We start from the raw sequence: 18,849 nt of genomic DNA, 5'->3' as shown, positions 1-18,849 counted from the left end.
CACACAAGCTCCTATTTTTTCACAGGAACTGCAATGGTTTTTGGTTCTTGAATCCGAAATCTATCAAAAATTTAAAATCTTAATTATAAATCGTCGAGTAAAAGTAATTTTGAATAAACAAAATCAGTGGAAATTTTAAAAATTCTATATGGAGTATTTGTTTTGTTTTGTTAAAAAAAACATTTAAATTTCGATTCACTTGTTCTAAATCCCAGGTATGTCACGGATAGTTAGCTTTGCACGGCTTAATCCAGAACTCCTCAAGTTTCTGCCTACCCTCAAGAATTATAAAATAATATATATATACACCACTCGAAGTCTACATTGCTCGTATTCATTTTTCTTCTCTTCGCATGCAAAATGCTGAAATTTCTTTATATGTTTCTGTCTATCTTTCTTTCATTCCCGCGCTTTAGATCTTTGCTTTACTGAGCTAAATCTTTGCCACAGAGTCAAAGTTAGTGTCTTGCCTTTTCTAATTAGTATCTACTTCCTCCTATTGTTCTCTTCATTCACAACCACCCCTTTACTCTTTTTCAACATTTTTCCCGGAAACCGTTTTTCAAACTATTCATGGCCTCATGAACTAGATTTACGATTTCTGATATCCTTTTTTCTCAAATTTCATGGATCCAATCCGGCCCTCTCCAGCTACAAACAGAAGCAGATTAGCTAGAAAGTTTCGAAACGTTATTAACCTGAAAACATCTAAAAAAACTGGCTCGAATCCTGGATTTTGCCTGCTCATCCCCCAAGAAAAGCTCCGGTGCTGTGAATCTCACCAGTTCGAGAAAGAAGATGCGGAGGAAGCCAAAGAAGAGTCTAGAAACAGGGCTGCCATGGATGCCTTCGTTGCCAAGCTTTTTGCCACCATTTCAGCTGTTAAAGCAGCTTATGCGGAGCTTCAAATGGCTCAGTTTCCTTACAGTGGCGAGGCAGTACAGTCTGCGGATCAAGCTGTTGTGGATGAGTTGAAAGCACTTTCGGAGCTGAAACGTGAATTCTTGAAGAAACAATTTGATTCTTCGCCATCCCATGTGACTTTAATGCTTGCGGAAATTCAAGAACAACAGTCTTTGATGAAGACGTATGAGATTACAATGAAAAAATTGCGCGGTGAAATCGAGAGTAAGGGGGCGCGAATTTCTTCCCTTGAACATCAGCTTCAAGATATCATTCAGAACAACAAGACCCTGGAAAAAATGCTGAATGCTAGTGGATCCTTTTCGATTATTGACAACGTTAAGTTCTCCGAAGTAAGTCCTAAAGATTTTATCTTGGTTTTGCATTATGCGTTAAGATCTGTGCGCAACTTTGTCAAGTTCTTGATTCGAGAAATGGAGTTTGCGAACTGGGATATTGAAGCTGCAGCAAATGCTATACAATCTGGCCTCATTTTTCGCAAAAGGGATCATATATCTTTCATGTTTGAATCGTTTGTGTGCAGAGAAATTTTCGCTGGCTTCAACGATCCAAGCTTTTCTGTACAAGAAAACGATCAGTTCTTGCCAGAAGAAATTCATCAGCGTCGAATTTTCTTATTCGAGGAGTTCAAGAGATTGAGATCAGCTAGTGTAATCCATTTCCTAAGGCAGAATCCCAATTCATTGTTGGGGAAGTTCTTGAAATGCAAGTACCTTCACTTGGTACACCCGAAAATGGAGCTCTCATTCTCTGGAAATTTGAACCAAAGGAAAATGGTGAATTCCGGGGAATACCCCGAGACCGAATTCTTCAAAATGTTTGCTGAAATGGGGAGGAGGGTTTGGCTTTTACACTGTTTGGCATTTTCGTTTGGCCAAGAAGTCAGCTCATTTCAAGTTAAACAGAGTTCCAAATTCTCCGAAGTTTACATGGAAAGTATCAACCAAGACATTTTCACGGCAGCGGAGTGTGAGTTGGCGGTCGCGTTCACCGTGGTACCGGGGTTCAAGGTTGGCCAGACGGTAGTGCAAAGCCAGGTGTACTTATCTACGGCAACCTCTCCGGCTTAATCCTCGTTCTTCTCATGTACAACTACAATAATCACTCAAGTTACTACGTCACGATCAGATTATAATACCCAATGTAATATACGATTTGCACATTTAATTTTCAAATTTCGGCCAAATGGACCTTTCAGAGTGGTGGGGGGTGGTAATCTTGAAACAAGATCCGATGTGATAGTGAGCACATCTTTACGAACTGCAATCCCAAGAAAGGTCGATGCATGGTGGGAAAGAGTCGGGTTAGTGGAGGCGCGTCGGGGAGAGCCACGGAGCGCGTGGATGTAGTATTTTGTATTATATACGGTCTTTCAGTATAAGTGACATAAAGTCCAAGTTCAGAGAGGCAGTAGGCAGGATCGAGGGAATCTGGACCCACACGTGAAAAGAATTCAAAGAAGTGGGGCCCGAACTTGTCAGATTTTGGGTCCAATCAGCTTCTGGCTTTGTTCTTTGAAGTGACAAAAGGAGACGATATGGGCCCCTTTCTGATATAATATACAATCATAGTTTCCACTTTGGTTGCTCTCTAATTTTAGTTATCTCAATTTCTCCAAAAAAAAGAGATCATTCGTAGCCTCCTGCATTTTACGACCACATTGTGTACGAATAAGTTAATGTAATATATTTCACAAAACCTCTTCTTTCAAATTTGCCGATATTTAATTTACTAGATCGTGTGATTATTCTTAAGAAAAATACGTTTGTAAAAATACGTATGTAAAAATATGATTTTTTTATTTTGTGTTATTTCAAAAATTAAAATATACATAACTAAAATGTATTTTTGTCAATATAAAAATATCGAAATAAAAGCATGTAAATGTATAAAACTCAAATTGTGATTTTTCTTCTTAAACAAAAAATTATTTAATGGTTTCTTGTACAATGTGCATTGAATTAAGGACAGCGTGTTTTGTGTAATGAATGAGCGCGTTACATTATATATTTGGAAAAGCGCCGGTCACTGAAGCTACGGGGACAGCGAAAGAGACATCGAATGTGTAAATGTTGGCTTGGGTTGCGGTGATGTTATCTATACCTAGATTCATGTTGTCTGTGCCCCTTTTTCATTTAAAATCAATTTCCCATTTATTTGTCTCTCTCTTTTGTCATTCATCCTCCCAATGTGATTCCCATATTTGCAAACAAAATTATTTTACTACATTAATTTATTCGGACATATAAATTTTTGTTGAAATAAGTCAGTTTTTCTGTCTGATAATAATCTATCAGACATCCACCACCCAATTTTATATCCCCAAACGTAATCACTACTTTTTATTCAGCTTTTACCAATTTACAAAATTCGTTTATCACCTATTACTACTATATTTTAAAATCTTGAAACATGTCATATAACATTAAATAATAAAAAAATGTTTCATAAAAAAATTAAAAATAAATCATGTGGAATTGCTAACGTTTGCAGAAACACTTGACGAAGTTGATAGAATGTGAGTCCAAGTGTCGAAAATATTCATCATGAATATGGCCAAGTCCAAGAAATGCATATAATTGGACGATATATTTCTTCTAATTAGAAAGCCCGAAATCGATTGGTTGGCAAACAAACGCGTAAAAGTATTTCGTAAGAGCCCAATTCAGATATAATCGAAAAATAGTTTAGTACAAATCCTAGTACGTAACAGGTAACATAAAATGTATCTGATCTTCGATGAAAAATTGATCAATAATGGATCGGAGTTACATAAGTAATTCTTTACTGTGCCAACACCATGAGATAATGTTGGTTTCTCGCATTTTAATGAAAATTAATGTATTGTGTTAATTGTTTAATGACTAAAATTTCTTCTTGAAACACTCCAATTGTGTTGTAGTATAAAAAAAAAAGTATAATAGATCTACTTAAACATATTATATATGTATGTTGGGCTCGTCACCTTTTTAAGTTTAAATCCATCAATAAAAATTATTATGAGTGTTAATAATTTTTGGCTAAGGATTTATTTATTTTTTTAGGAATTTTTAAATAATAGTATTGTGTAGAAATATACGAGTGATTTTTGCGTTGTGTAATGGGATTCACATGATATATTTTGCAGGCCCAATTAGATGATATGTTCGGCTTGTTCCATTTCCCGGGTCACAAGTTTCAAAAAACGACCCCAAACCTGTAATCTAAAACCAGTCTTGCCATGCCGGGCAACAGCAAAAAAGAGGACACAAGCACCCACGATAAAGCTCAAAAATGAAAAGAAACGAATAAACTTTTACAGTCACTGTTGTATAAACAAGAAAACCAAAAATCTTTACAATTTTATCTGCTGTTCCATTTTCTTTATCACGCAACTGTATCCTTTAATCTGAGAAGTGATTGATTCAGTTTAGAGATGGCTGGGTACAGAGCGGAAGATGACTATGACTATCTGTTCAAGTTGGTTTTGATTGGTGACTCGGGTGTTGGTAAATCCAATTTGCTTTCGAGATTCACTAGGAACGAGTTCAGCTTGGAGACTAAATCCACCATCGGAGTTGAGTTCGCTACCAGAAGCATGACTGTTGAGGGTAAAGTTATCAAGGCTCAGATTTGGGACACGGCTGGCCAAGAAAGGTGACATCTTTATCATCTTTTTATTATTTTTGGTGTTTCTGATCTGGGTTTTTCGATTTTGTTTGGCCACATTGTCAAGTTTCTTTGACATTTCAGAGGAACGGATCTTACTGTTGTTTTAGTTGAAATCTTGGTCCAAATATTGCTATTTTCCCAATTGGGTTTTGCGCAAGATTTGTGAATTTCATGCCTTGATACCGATTTTGTGTACTACGCTTGTTCTCGAGGCTTCTTTTTAATTTTTAGTGTCCGTTGCGTTGTGCTGACTATATATTAGGACAGATCTGAAGGCTATGAATTAGCTTTCAGTTTTTATCTTGAAGGGGTAGTTGTTAGGGGACAATGTGAATTCGAGCATACTGTTGAAATTTTGTTGTGAATTGATTGTACATTCGCTTTTACACTCCAGAACGAAGGAAGATGAGTTCTCGATCCGCATCATGGAATAAAGATCGTCGATTTTAATTTTATTGCACTGTAAAATCTGCTACATTTATACGCATTCCTCCTCAGGATTCTGATGTTCCACTTGCTTTTGAATCTTCCTATGTAAGAACGTCAAATTTTGATGGAAGTGCTGTTCAAGTGATTATAGATACCTTCTCTAGAGTTTTATAGAGTGGCAAATATGTTTGCACGAACCTATGTTCAAATTTATGCCTGCGTTCATTATGAAGAGAACTTGTGCTGTCAATTACTGTTCTAAAGAACCAACCAACAATCCTCTTTATAAAGTAGTGTTGGTAGGTACTATATGGTGATGTATCAGACATGGGAGTTAGATATGAAGAGATAAATGATGTTTCAACGGGGGCTAATGCGTATCCTTTCAACATATGTCTAAACTGAAGGTTGTCATGGTCAGTGATCAGGACGTCCAAGGATCTTCCAGAATTGCCCGAGTATAAATCATAAATGGTTATCCCTACTTTTATTGTAGCTTACAAGCAGTCTAAAAGTTTCATATCCTTTCGCTTTCTAGGTACCGTGCCATCACCAGTGCCTACTATCGTGGTGCAGTTGGTGCTTTGCTGGTATACGATGTCACCAGGCATTCCACATTCGAAAGTGTGGAAAGATGGCTTAAAGAGCTGAGAGATCACACTGATCCCAACATTGTAGCCATGCTTATTGGCAACAAGACGGATCTTCGACATCTGGTGACTGTCTCACCTGAGGATGGAACGTCATTTGCAGAGAAAGAGTCGCTCTACTTCATGGAAACTTCTGCCCTGGATGCTACTAATGTGGACAAAGCTTTCTCAGATGTTCTTGATCAGATATATCGTATGGTGAGCAAGAAGAACATGGAGGCGGGCGAGGATTCAGCTGCGTCTAATGTCCCTTCAATGGGGGAGAAAATTGATGTTAGTAAAGATGTATCGGATATGAAAAGATCTGGGTGCTGTTCCTCTTAGGCTTTACTCTAACTTAAGTACACTTGGGTGATTCCAAATATCGTTGAACTGATTTGGAGTTGAGCAAGAAAATGTACAATGTTTCGAAAATTCTTATCATTTGCTGTTTCACTTTGTGTTTGCGCGTCCATCTATATATATGAATACCTAATGTTGTGGCGGAGGTTTAATCTAAGCATTAACCACATTATAATTCATTGATATTGTCATAATAATTTTTTTAATATGAGTTCAATGTATTTAGTTTCAAAAATTTTTTATCAGGGTGTCTGGTGTAGGCTATCAATTACTCTAATTATAATAAACATTAGATGGCCTTTATTTGGAGCATAAGGGCACAAGATCTAAATGTCAAATTTTAATTTGGTGAAAATTTGACTCTTGGGTTTACATGCAGCTTTGGATCAAGCGAATTATTGTTACATTTTCTTCCTAAATTTTATTTTTAATATGCATGCTAACAAAGACTCAAGCGGGAAAAATATTTTTCCTTATCCTATTATATATTTAGGTATAATTAGAGAATAATCTTTTTATTAGCTAAAATATATATTCTAAAATTTTGAAGAAGATGGTTCTTTTGGTCATCCTGGAATGTATTAATTATGTTTCAAGTGTTTCTCCTATTCCAATAATGTAACTGACTTACATGTATTCGATTTAATATATTTTACATTTTCAAACAAATTATTTAATTAATTTATTTACTGAATTTAGAGTGACAATTAATAGTGCTAACACAATGTGGAAAATCAAGAATAATTAAACGGCGAGACATTACTTAATACGAATTTCTGGAAATTTTAATAAGACAAGAAGTATAGGATTAAATTATACCTAAAATCCAACATACATGCGCATTCAATGTTAATCAAATTTCAATACTATTTGGAACCCGCCCCATCGTAATTGACTGGACATAACGTGATCGATCACACATTAAATTCCTTTCAAGAAATCTAGAGTTTTTTTTTAAAAAAAAAAACTAATTTTATTTATTTAAATGCACCGGCTTATATATTTATTTAATTAAAACCGATTTAGCTGAATTTTAGAGTTTTTTTATTTAAAAAATTCAGTTATTGCATAAAGTGGTTGCATTGTTCGGAAATAACAATGTAGCATGATGAGATAATAATTAATACCATAATTAAAAATATGATTTAACATAACCGTTAAAAGAAATAGACGGCCATGGCGCTAACTACAAGAAAATGTGACAAATTTCCTAACTACTACGCTCAAATCTTTTTGAAAATAAATCAGTAATTAATTAGAGATCTTCAATATTAAAAATTAATAATAAACCCGTTCATGACGGAAGACAAATTTGGGGCAGGCACATGGCCTCATCCCCACTGTGCCGCCGTGGCTCCGCCTCTTTTTGCGCCATCCCACGCCGGAATACAGTTGAACATTCCGGCAACTCACCGAGGTCAGCAAACAGCGACTCATCTTCTTCACGCATTGTGAAAATCATAGCCATTTCATTGTCTGTAGCGATCCCGTCCTCGGTTAAAATCGGACTCTCTAGCATGGTATAAGAAGTGGATTCAAACTCAGAAAACCACCCGAATTCGCAAAGATCGCTGAATTTTCCCTCCTCGATGATTTCTTGAGATTGATTAGAAGGGTTATTTTCAGATTTCTTCTTCTCTTCTTCTTGTTCTTCTTCATCTTCTTCAGACACAGAAGCTGTCGTCAAGTTAGTAGTGGCGGTGGCGGCCGAGCTTGAGCTAGTGGCTTTTTGGTGGTTGGTATTGGGAAGATTATGCCTAGACGATGCCGGGCAGGGGTGGTTGTGTTCACAAGAATATGTCACCACTAGCATGTTAGGGTCAACTCTACTCCTCTCCACTTGTTTTCTTGCGGGACATCCTTTTGAACTACTACACCTGTAATATCCTCTGCAACATGGTAGGATGAAGAGAAGATCATTGGTTAAGCCATTCCAATAAATCGGGATTTAATCAAATAACCTGATTCCAATTTAACACAGTTTCTTGCTGATTATTGTTTTGATGTGTTTCATTACTTGAAACCCGTGTATGTTTTTAGCTGACAAACAAGATAGAGATTCGGATAATTAATGTTGAGGTACCTTGGATATGGAGAACCTTTTATGGGTTTCTGGCCGTATTTTCTCCATGCCCAAGAATCAGACGGCGGAGAAGTCATATGATCACCTTTCAGCTTCAATCCTTCCACTTCTTTGATCGGAATGGACACAATTCTCTTCTGTAAGCCTCCTCTCCTACTGTAAATCACATGAATAATCAACGAAGTACCAAAACTAACTTATCAATAATCAATAATAATAATAATAATAATTCTTCCATGCACATGTAGCCCAAAGAAATAGTTTAATTACCTTCTTCTGGAAGAGGAGGTGGAAGCGGTCTTGATATCTCCAGACACGACGGAGCGAGGCGAATCTCCGCTGTTTTCCGGGGAATCCTCGGAGTCTACAAGCTCGCTAACAAGTCTAGTGTTTTTCAATCTACTCATCTCTAACGGTACTGGAGTGTGAACTGTGAAAATTATGTATCAGGAGATATTAATGAGAACAAGAAACAATGGAGGAGAAATGGTTAATTGGGGGTTGTTTGTTTCCTTAGTTATAATTGAGGACGGTTGTTTAATGATATAGTTTAAAGAGGACGTGCAAGCAAATGTGATTTTAGAATATTTTAATGTTGTGTGAAAGGAACCCTCACGTTGATTCTTGTGTCGTAATTTGTAATTACTTAATTACGTGATTTATTAAATATTGCAACCTAATCTGTCCTTTGGATTTATCAGTTTTACTATCGTATTAATTAATAATCTCGAGGCAAATTTTCTTTAAGGGGTTTTATCCTAAACTATATTTTCACTCGGGCGTATTCCATATTGTCTTATCCTCAGTATTTATATCATTTATTAAATGTGGATGGATTACTTACCATTAATATAGAATGGATAATTGATCATTCAAACCCTCGTATGTTATATATCGATAAAATGATATTTTTGGTCTTATTTGTTATAAATTTCAGTTTTAATTTTTTTTTATCTATTTTTAAAATTTTAGTTATTTTTTTCGACAAGACATTGATGTCACATCTTGCTAACATGACATCCAAAAAATATTAAAATTGTCAAAAATAAAAAAATACATAAATAAGATTGAAATTTGATAATATAAGATCTAAAAGCACGATGAAATAAATATTTATGACTAAAACTATAATTTTCTTTATATATTAGTATGTTGAACTATGCACAATATATATATGGGTTTTTTTTATTAATTTAAAAAACAATAAATATCAAAATCAATACAAAACTCCATCATCAGCGGACGTTGCAAAATTTGTAGCTCGTTGCCATCATTATCGGATGCTGATAGCAATTTTTTTTTTTTTTAAATTTCATTTTTATTTGGACTTGAGAGTCACCCCTTATTTAGTGTAATGGGACTCGAGGTTATATACTAAAAGATGACAATTGAATTTTCTGAAAGACAAATTATCTAATATTTTAAAAATAATTTTTTTTTGTTGACCGGTTCACTATCAACAAATTTTTTTAAATAAATTTTTATTTTAAAATATTAGACAATTTGTCTTTCAGAAAAAAAAATATATATTTTAATTATTTTTCTAAAACATCCGTTAATTTATTTAGATATGTGTTGATTTGGTTATCAATATCATCACTTAGTGGCAAAGGACACATAGACTTTGATCAGCGGATGCTGACAGTTATTATTATTATTATTGCATTTTTTTTCTTCTACAACTTGAGGCTACATCCATTATTTAATAAAATATAACTTAAGAGGCCGCATAACAAAAAATGTGAGTTGAACTCAAATTCACTAAATGGTGAAGAAATTAGTGAATCTGAGCTTCAACTCTATTTTTTGATATGTGATCTCAAGTACTATTATATTATATTATATTATATTATATTATATCATATTATTATATACAAGAGAGGACCCTCACGTCTTAAAAAAAAAATGAAATTTAAAAAATAAAAAACAATGAAATGCTGCCACCATCTGATAACGATGGCAACACACAAATTTTTCGCAGTCCGCTCCCACTGTCCTCCGCCTTTTTTAGCCAAATAAATTTGCAACGTCTTCACCATCCACTTTAATTTTGAAATTTATTATATTTTTTTTAAATTAATAATAGAAAACCCATATATATTATTATTACATATTTTTTGGAGTATGTAATTCTTCATTGTTTTATTTACTTGATAAAAACTTGAAAATTGGAAATTCCAGCAACTTCAAATCTGTAGAGTAAAATAAAATTTAAATGTCTTACTTTTGTAAAATGTATAGATTAGTAATATCCGTTCCGCTAATTTAACTCTTGTAGTGGGGCAGGGCATTGAACTGTTCAATAACGCAATAATTGAGCAAAAGTAATTAATGTGATGTTGATTAAATATCTTAATATATTATTTTAAGTAAAAAATAGAATGCTTCTGATCTTGGATTTGTTAGCCGTCTAGTATCTCTCATTTCCTCCCCCAAAATTATATTTAAAATAAAAAATATCCTAATTTATTTAGTATTCCAAAGTCAAATAATGTTTTGAATCGTTTCTATTATAATATAGTTTCTCGCGTAAATATGGTTGATTTGTGGCTATCATGTCCATCGTCATGATCACATAATCAATTGTTTATCTACGCGTATATATAGGATTTTCGAATTAAACTATATCATTTTAAAATTATATATTGAAAATTTCGGGGCCAATCTAAAACTTTATTAAGAGTTAATATTATTTTAAGAGAAATTGTAATTTTTGATATTTATGTTTGCTTTTACGCAATTTTGGTCGTATATATTTCAAAATTTTATTTTTAATCTTATATGTCTAAATTTTCGATTTTTTGTCCTTTTTTTTTTTATTAGAAGTATTAATGTCAGTATTCATGTCGATGACTCATGTCACATTAGAAAACTGAGTAAAAAAAAAAAAAAAAAAAACCGAATTAAAGCTGGAATTTGACAAATAGAGAATCTAAATAACTGTGATTCAAATATATGGATCTAAATTACATTAGTTTTACCAAATAAAGATATATTTGTTGTTGCATTATAAATATAAATAAATAAAAATCGATCGCAAAACATCTATTGTGTAGTGAAGTTATGGCATGCAAATAAAGTTCAATTTTATTTAGTACTTGCTTTGTTTGGCATGATATATATTTTGATATAATTTATCAATAAATCTGAAAAATTAATCCCAAATTATCGGTATGTACGTACATTAGTTTATTGACGCTTGGAAAATTTTAATAAAATAGACTATTTATAAGTACGCGCACATATATGATACTGAAATATGTCATTTTCTTTTTCTATTCCAAATTCGAATTGAGTTACTATGATTTGTTAGTTTTATTTAATATATGAATAGGATAATCAAACTAATAATCTTAAAGAAATTCAACTACTAAATAAAATATTCATAAAAATAAATGTGCCTTTTATATTAATTAATTAATAAATAACTTTTGAGTGTCAGTTCCCTTTTAGTTTAATAAATATAATTAATCATTCATTATAATTGATATTCTAATTTAATAAGTCAACTCGTACGATAATTGTATATATCATCTTCGGCCGATATCTATTTGTGTCTCAATTATTGCATGATTCCATATAATTTTCTGCCCAACTATCGATTTTTCTACAATACATTACACATAGTTTATGCATATATTGATTTATAAAAAAATATATTAATGAAGTTCAAGTAAAGATCCACACCCATGTATTGTCATTAGGCACACACACACACACACATATATATGTATATATATATATATATATATATATATATATATATATACCTAATGACAATCTATCTAATTATTTCTTTAAAATATCTTTTAAAGTTTGTGCAGTGTGTGCGTATTCTTGAGGTCAATCTAATTATTTATTTAAAATATACAGTGGGGGATAAGAAGAAGTCTGGCAATTCTGACTTTTTAGAAGATGGGAAATTGCTCTTTTTATATGGTTTCATGATGAATAATTAAACGCGAGATCTGTGTATAGTTGAAGTGAAAACGTGCGTATAATATTAGTTACCTTTCGCATATGGATGAACTTGTTTATATATTATATTATTACTCTGACTTCCATTCTCTTTTACAAAATTCACGCTACATTTATTTGATTAACATGATTTACAACTTATTATATTATCTCGATGATTTACTTAATACGCAGTATATAAATGTAAATTTGTGATGCAATCAAATAATAATATTAGGATACTTTAATTCTTCACTTAAATAGTAATTTTATTATGTAAAAAATAATAATTTCTTAGAGTTTTGGTGGCAAAAATATCAACTGAGTTTATATTTTTTTGGGCCTATGATTATATGGATATAAATTTCAGTTGAATCTAATATCATGTTTGATTCAATATTGAATTTTTTTACCCTTTTAAGGATCGGGCCTAAGGTTGATGCTTCTTCAATCCTAATGCAACTTAACTAATTTATAAAAAATCAATGAAGTAAGAGTATTCTTTTTTTTTTTAGATAATTTACCTGGGAATCGATTTCTAGGCCCGAAAATTGGCCGTAACAGGAATATTTTGGATCCAAATTAGTGAAGATGTCCAAATGTGTAAAGTAGAGAAGACAAAGTGTGAATATTTTTTCAGCTAAAGGCCCGCTTATCCATTCAAATATCAACAAGACAATGATCCGAACAAGTTTGGCCCTCATCATTCATCATCATTCATTTTTTTTTCCACATAGCAGAGGAGAACAACACAAATTTGATCTCTATATTTAATGTTAAAATATTTTTTGTTCCTAAAACCTTTAGGTTATGTTTGGATTGGTGGAATTGATTTGAGAAAAGATTTTAGAGATGAATTTCAAATTATGCTTGTTTTGGGTGTATTTTAAATACATATCATCAAAATTATATAGCTTGATATAAAGCTGATTTGAAATCCGCTTGAATTTTGTCTCTCCAAGCAAGTCAAATAATTTGAACTTTATTATCTCAAATTCTCAATCCAAAGTTGCGCTCCGATTGATAGATTTTATTTAAATAGAGTGATTTGATTGGAGAAGGATCATCTTAAGTGTCATTTAAAATTCTTAACACTTACTATTATAATTGCATAACTTGATATGAAGTAGACTGAAATCTACTTGACTTTTGTTTATCAAATTAAAACAGATCAAGTTAATCTAGGTTTGACCACTAAACTTTTGAAAATATTTAATCATCTCAATCAACCCTAGTTAATGGCAAGTGCTAAATTAGCGACATTTTCAAAAGTTTATGGAAAATCAATATGGCAAAACACAGAGAGAGGTAAGTCAGTCTATATGTACAACAAATCTATTTATTTTGTTGCAGTTCCATAATATATTATACACTCGAAATATTCTATCACTCCCTTTTTTTTTCCCATAGATATAAGTTTATTGTTTGCATGGGTTAAATATCATTCAATTTTAGCGAGGTTCAGTCTTGAGATATTTTTAAAAATTGGCTTGGGATAAAAATTGTTAAGATCAAGCTGAAGATAGGTTTAGAGGAAGATGGACTAAACGTATATAAAAACACAGTCTGGAAGGTAATTGGGATATGCTGAAGGGAGAAGTAGCATATGCTTAAGACTATTATTCCTCTGGAGTTTTCTCCCCTCAAACTTTTTCACTCGCTCCCCTTTTTGTTCCACGGATATGCCTTTTTACGTGCAGAAGATCATGATCATTCAAACATGGCGCACGTTCATGCTCAGAAGGGAGATTCGATTCTTGTTCGCAAACGCTGAGGAAATACAGTACGTACGTAGTAGTAATTCAGCCATTTTTTTAATCTCGTAGCTGCTAAAGAATATACTGAAGATATCCTAGCTAGTAACCGACATGCGAACAAGTTTCACAATATGCTCCAGCTGCTATAAATATTTGAGAAAACTGGAATACTGTTCATCAAGGGAAGCTGAAACTTGAGTGAATTTGTATTTGTGTGGGGATGCATTACTGGGCAAATACTCCATTGGCAGTAGGCCGGTAATAAATGGCTAAATACATATATATTATTGCGCTCACTGCCAAAGGAGATTTGCCCGGCAATTCAGCCTCACTGGCCGGCCATTTAATTATTGGCCAATACAATATAAGGTATTTTGTTATATTTCTTTTTTCATTTATACCTGGCAACTTGGTCTTTTCCTAATGTTTTATCTCTTTCTGTTTTTTTTTTTTAAATAAAAAATACCAATTGTCAACTTGACTCTAAGCTAGCAAAACAAAGCATGAGATAGATCCCAGAAACTGAGAGAAGGGAACGAGAGAAGACAAAGCGCGGGGTGACTAGCTCAGGTTTCGGGGAAAACCAGAGCTTCCTGCAGAGGAGTTTTGACCCAATTTTATACAATATTTATTTCTCTAGGGTCCAAAAATGGAATGAGAAATCACAGGCAGGGTAATGTTTGATAGTTCCTATTGTGGTGACGGGCATTTTTTAGTTGAAGGTTAAAATCCTTTTAAACCAACTAAATAGTAATTAACTACCGGACTAATTTATTCGACAATCTATGCCATGGGTTCGGGCATGATATACCTTGACGTTTAATTCCCATTGAAAGGAATAAAAAAACCCAAATACGTATAATCTTGAACTACTGGATACATAGAAATATGTGAAATCTTGTAATTAAAATTCAAGAAAATCATGTTACATTAGCAAGAAATTTGTATGAACAAATGGAAAATTTCATGTTAATCTTATGCGCCGTTTGTAATAAATAATTATATATTCATATGTAAGTCTAGAATTATTGGATCAACGATCGAACATAAACAAAATGAAATACTTTGTGTTAGATCGATTTGTTCGAATTGAGAAAAAAGAGTCGATCAGGAATGTTAAAAGCTACTATGATTAAATCAATCTTCAATGATCGTGTTGAGATTTTGACAAAATCATGACGTTTTTCCAGCCGAAGTGCTTTTATGTGGTCTAGCTAGCCTGTCCGCTTCGATCAGAAAGTTGTATATATGTCTATAAAGAACTGGGGAAAATCGAAAAAAAAAGAAAAAACAAATAATAATATTGGCTATAACTAAACTAAATGTTTATATAAATTCTTAAGACAACACTAATTTTTAAATATTTGTCACTAATTGATGTTTCAAAATTTTAAATAATTATATGGTGGTGCAAAACAAACTCCTTGTATTTACACCACTTTATAATTAAATTGGGGATATAATCGAGTCGAGCCGAGCCGAACTTTTGAATGTTTGATCTTGGCTTGTTTATAATCGAGCCGAGCTCGAGCTTTATTTAAAAAATATATTCATGGCTCACGAGCTTATTCAAGCTTTTATCGAACCTAAACGAGCTCAATAAATATGAATTGTACATTTAAATATTCATTAAATTCATTAAAAGATAAATTATACATTTAAAAAAATATAATATTCTTATTAAAATTTGTCAATTTATTATAATAAATAAATTTAATAGATTTTTCTATATACTTCATAATTAATGTGTTAAATCAATAAATTAAATATCAAAATTATTATTTTTCATCTAAGATATTACTTATGAACTTACTAACGAACATGTTCACGAGCTAACGAGCCGAATATTGTAGAGCTTGAACTTGGTTCGTTTATTTTAACGAGCTCAAACGAGCTTTTATCAAATCGAGCTTCGAATAGCTCACAAACGGTTTGGTTCATTTACATCCCTAAATTAAATGCTGGAAATATTTTATTCACGTTAAATAATTGTATTTAAAAACAATTTAACTAATTTAAAGAAATTTGCATAAAAAAACGTGGTCATGTAAACATATTACACTGAGAAACTTGCAAAAAGGTCGAAAAATTTATACAAAATGAAGCGAGGTATTTTTCAGAGGCAACATGGAGTTTAATTTATATAAATTTTACAAGATTATACTTTGTAAACTATTTTTGGAAATACCAAGAATTTAGACAAACCATCATCGTGACTTAAGATAATGGACGCATTACACTAAAGAGTTTGTCATAAAAAAACAAAATATATGAAGATTGTGTGAATCAGATATATATGTTGTGTACAGTGTTGTAATATTTTAACACAATATGCAGAGAAATAATACAATTTATCACACAATTAAATTTGATGACTAAAATAAGACATAATTAATCATGCACAAGTGCTTCGTTGCCTCAGGGCAAAAGATTTCCTAGAAAAAATTGTAATTTTACAAAATCAGTACTAGTGAATAAAGAAAAACTAACTCCCTTAATGAAGTGAGGGAACAAAGTGCATCCAAAACACTTATCAGACCAAATAACTAAAACTACGGAAGCAATGTGTTTGTGAAGTCGAAATTTTGTTTGATGAACTATACTCTAACCATCACTGTGGTTAAGTGTTGTGTCTGCATATCTTCAATACTCCACGAAAGCACATCAATACGCCTATGACTTGAGCACTTGATGATCTCTTCGAATTAAATCACCAACTCTCGTGTTTGCTCTTCTACGATGTCTATATTCATCCCTCAATCCCAACGTCTATGTTTGATTATTTATAAGTTTTCTTTGTCCTAAAGTTTATTCTTTAAATAGAATTCTACAATATATGAAAATTAGAGTTTTATTAGAAAATAAACTCTTTTAAATAAATATATCATATCTAGAGTTTATCAAAGATCCAAATAGTCTAGAAAGACAAAACTCTTTAATTTAATATGCACAATATTATAAAAAATATACATAATTAAGGACATTTCATACTCAAATTCAAATAATGAATTAAGGTACGAAGTCTTAATTTTTATTAATTTTTTTATATTCATCCATAATATATATTAAGAAGAAGCTTTAGTTTAAAACTCAAATTTGGTCATCTCGCATTCATTTATCTAGTAATTATATTAAAAATCTATATTTATATATGGGAATTACATATAATTTTAACTCCACCCAAGTTTTCCTTGTGGCACATGCAGTACGTAATCAATCTTTGCTGAAAATTTCTTTCTTTAATTTTCTTTTATATATATACATAGATATTTGTATCTTTATCCTTAACTATATTGTACATTGTCATGGGTGGAGCAAGGAATTGACTAAGGGTTGGGTAATTTTTTTGAAAAGTCAATGTACGAATACAATTATTAGAATATATAAATAAAAATATTAATTCGTTTTCACCTTGGAGATGCCCGCCTCTCTATATTGTATATATCTCATAATTTATCTATAATCTAGCTTTCATCTATCACGTTAATTTTGTCATGATAAAGGAACTTTGTATATAAATATAAATATGAAATCTCTAACAGACACACAATGACTCTGCATGCAGCTCGATTATTAATATTTTTTTAAAAAAAATATCATTTCCATGCATGTAAGGTAAGGTTAGTTATCCTTATGTGATTGACTGATTAATTGTGTACATTAATTGCAATATTTGGGATAATTAAAGCACCGTGTGAAAATTTAAGACGTGCATGGATGGTTTATATATAAATTAATTAGTTCTCAATTGCTGTAATAATTTCACGGCTTACTTTTCGCCACATTCCTTCAGCTATGCTTTATCTAAACATCCTCGTACTGTTCGTGTTTCCGCACGGATCACAACAATTAATAGTCGAAACTTGAAGCCTAAAATTTGGATACACAGGAAAAAAACGAGCGGGCATATGCTGGGGACTATGCTTGCAATGGGGTCAAGGTATCAGTTCTATTCTCCAGCAATGGAATTACTTATCTTCAATTATGTATACTTTTTCTAGGCGCGGTCAAAAATTTTTAAGTGAAAATTGCTTTTTGGTTATTAATATTTGTCTCTTTCTGATTTTGATCATTTATATTGTCAAATTTTAATCTTAGTCTGTTATATATTTGTTTTATTGAAAATTTTAGTTCTTTTTTCCGATGTGGTGCAATGTTTCTCTATTGCAATACTGATGAAAGATGACTAAAATTGCTAAAAATTAACGGGAAGATACAATAATAAGACAAAATTACAAACATATAGAACAAAAAAAGCAATTTTCTCATATATTTTTTTATGTCATGTTTCCACGTACAGTTAGCTAGGAATTGAAATGGGATTACATTACATTCATTAGATGTTCGGAATACAAAAAGGGTCGCGCTGTAGATTCCCACTTCTCCAGCCCTTCAATTTTTATTGCGTCCCTCTGAATATTAAAGGGTCAACATTCGATCTTCATGAGTTTTCGAAAATTGACACGATAAATTCACAAAAGGAATTATTTCAGCATATACTGTTTGTACTAGAAAAAGCGCCACATACATACATATATATATATTTACATTCTGAGCTTCATATATATATATGTATTGAGAGCTGCATACAAATATATTATGGAGATGTATAAATGCATTCCAGGGCAATTACTCTTTCGGCAGAAGCTTACAAATTGATGCAAATAATAAGGGCTCGTAATGGCTTTATTATTGCAGCAGATTTATAGCATTCAATTAATAAATATTAAGTAAGTGAGCTCACTGCCAAAGGAGATTTGCCCCGAAATGCAACTGTACTACCTACCCTCTGATTAGGGCACACTACTCTCAACCACTTCACATGTATCGATAAATATTCGTCTTTAAATACACTCTAGCTTGAAGTAATTTACATCCATGATAAAGAGGTAATAATATTTTATATCCCTAGTTTTTATTTAAATAAATTATAGATTTAAATTTAATACCATGTTATTGATCTTGTCGAAATCTAGGAAGTCGAGTATGCATGTGGCAACATTAATTTAGTTTTATCAATTTTGAAATTGTCGATCATTTTTAACAGTATGGAAAG

General features: G+C 32.1%; 3 protein-coding genes across 4 annotated transcripts; 2 read left to right on the top strand and 1 right to left on the bottom strand.

Annotated features, from left to right (window-relative positions):
- The first annotated feature begins 211 nt into the window (after positions 1-211).
- Positions 212-2,518, top strand: LOC142526440 (protein GRAVITROPIC IN THE LIGHT 1). Its single transcript, XM_075630848.1, has one exon. It carries the CDS (start codon positions 627-629, stop codon positions 1,992-1,994), a length of 1,368 nt encoding a protein of 455 aa, XP_075486963.1. The 5' UTR covers positions 212-626; the 3' UTR covers positions 1,995-2,518.
- A 1,581-nt stretch (positions 2,519-4,099) lies between these two features.
- On the top strand, positions 4,100-6,106 carry LOC142526441 (ras-related protein RABA1d-like). The gene is made up of 2 exons (XM_075630849.1): positions 4,100-4,560; positions 5,543-6,106. Exons 1-2 carry the CDS (start codon positions 4,340-4,342, stop codon positions 5,976-5,978), a joined length of 657 nt encoding a protein of 218 aa, XP_075486964.1. The 5' UTR covers positions 4,100-4,339; the 3' UTR covers positions 5,979-6,106.
- Positions 6,107-7,122: 1,016 nt separating this feature from the next.
- LOC142526807 (putative WRKY transcription factor 65) lies at positions 7,123-8,638 on the bottom strand. 2 transcript variants are annotated; one of them, XM_075631413.1, is made up of 3 exons: positions 8,350-8,638; positions 8,080-8,232; positions 7,123-7,885 (listed from the first exon to the last, which is right to left on the bottom strand). In XM_075631413.1, exons 1-3 carry the CDS (start codon positions 8,484-8,486, stop codon positions 7,291-7,293), a joined length of 885 nt encoding a protein of 294 aa, XP_075487528.1. In that variant the 5' UTR covers positions 8,487-8,638; the 3' UTR covers positions 7,123-7,290. The 2 variants fall into 2 exon arrangements, with proteins under 2 accessions (XP_075487528.1, XP_075487527.1); XM_075631412.1 differs by having other exon boundaries at positions 7,129-7,885; positions 8,080-8,235; positions 8,350-8,637.
- Between the last annotated feature and the right edge of the window lie 10,211 nt (positions 8,639-18,849).

Source organism: Primulina tabacum, chromosome 15, assembly GCF_025594145.1.
Source record: "Primulina tabacum isolate GXHZ01 chromosome 15, ASM2559414v2, whole genome shotgun sequence".
NCBI classification, from domain to species: domain Eukaryota; kingdom Viridiplantae; phylum Streptophyta; class Magnoliopsida; order Lamiales; family Gesneriaceae; genus Primulina; species Primulina tabacum.
The sequence above is the reverse complement of the archived record's forward strand: the minus strand, read 5'-3'. Positions and strand labels throughout refer to the sequence as shown.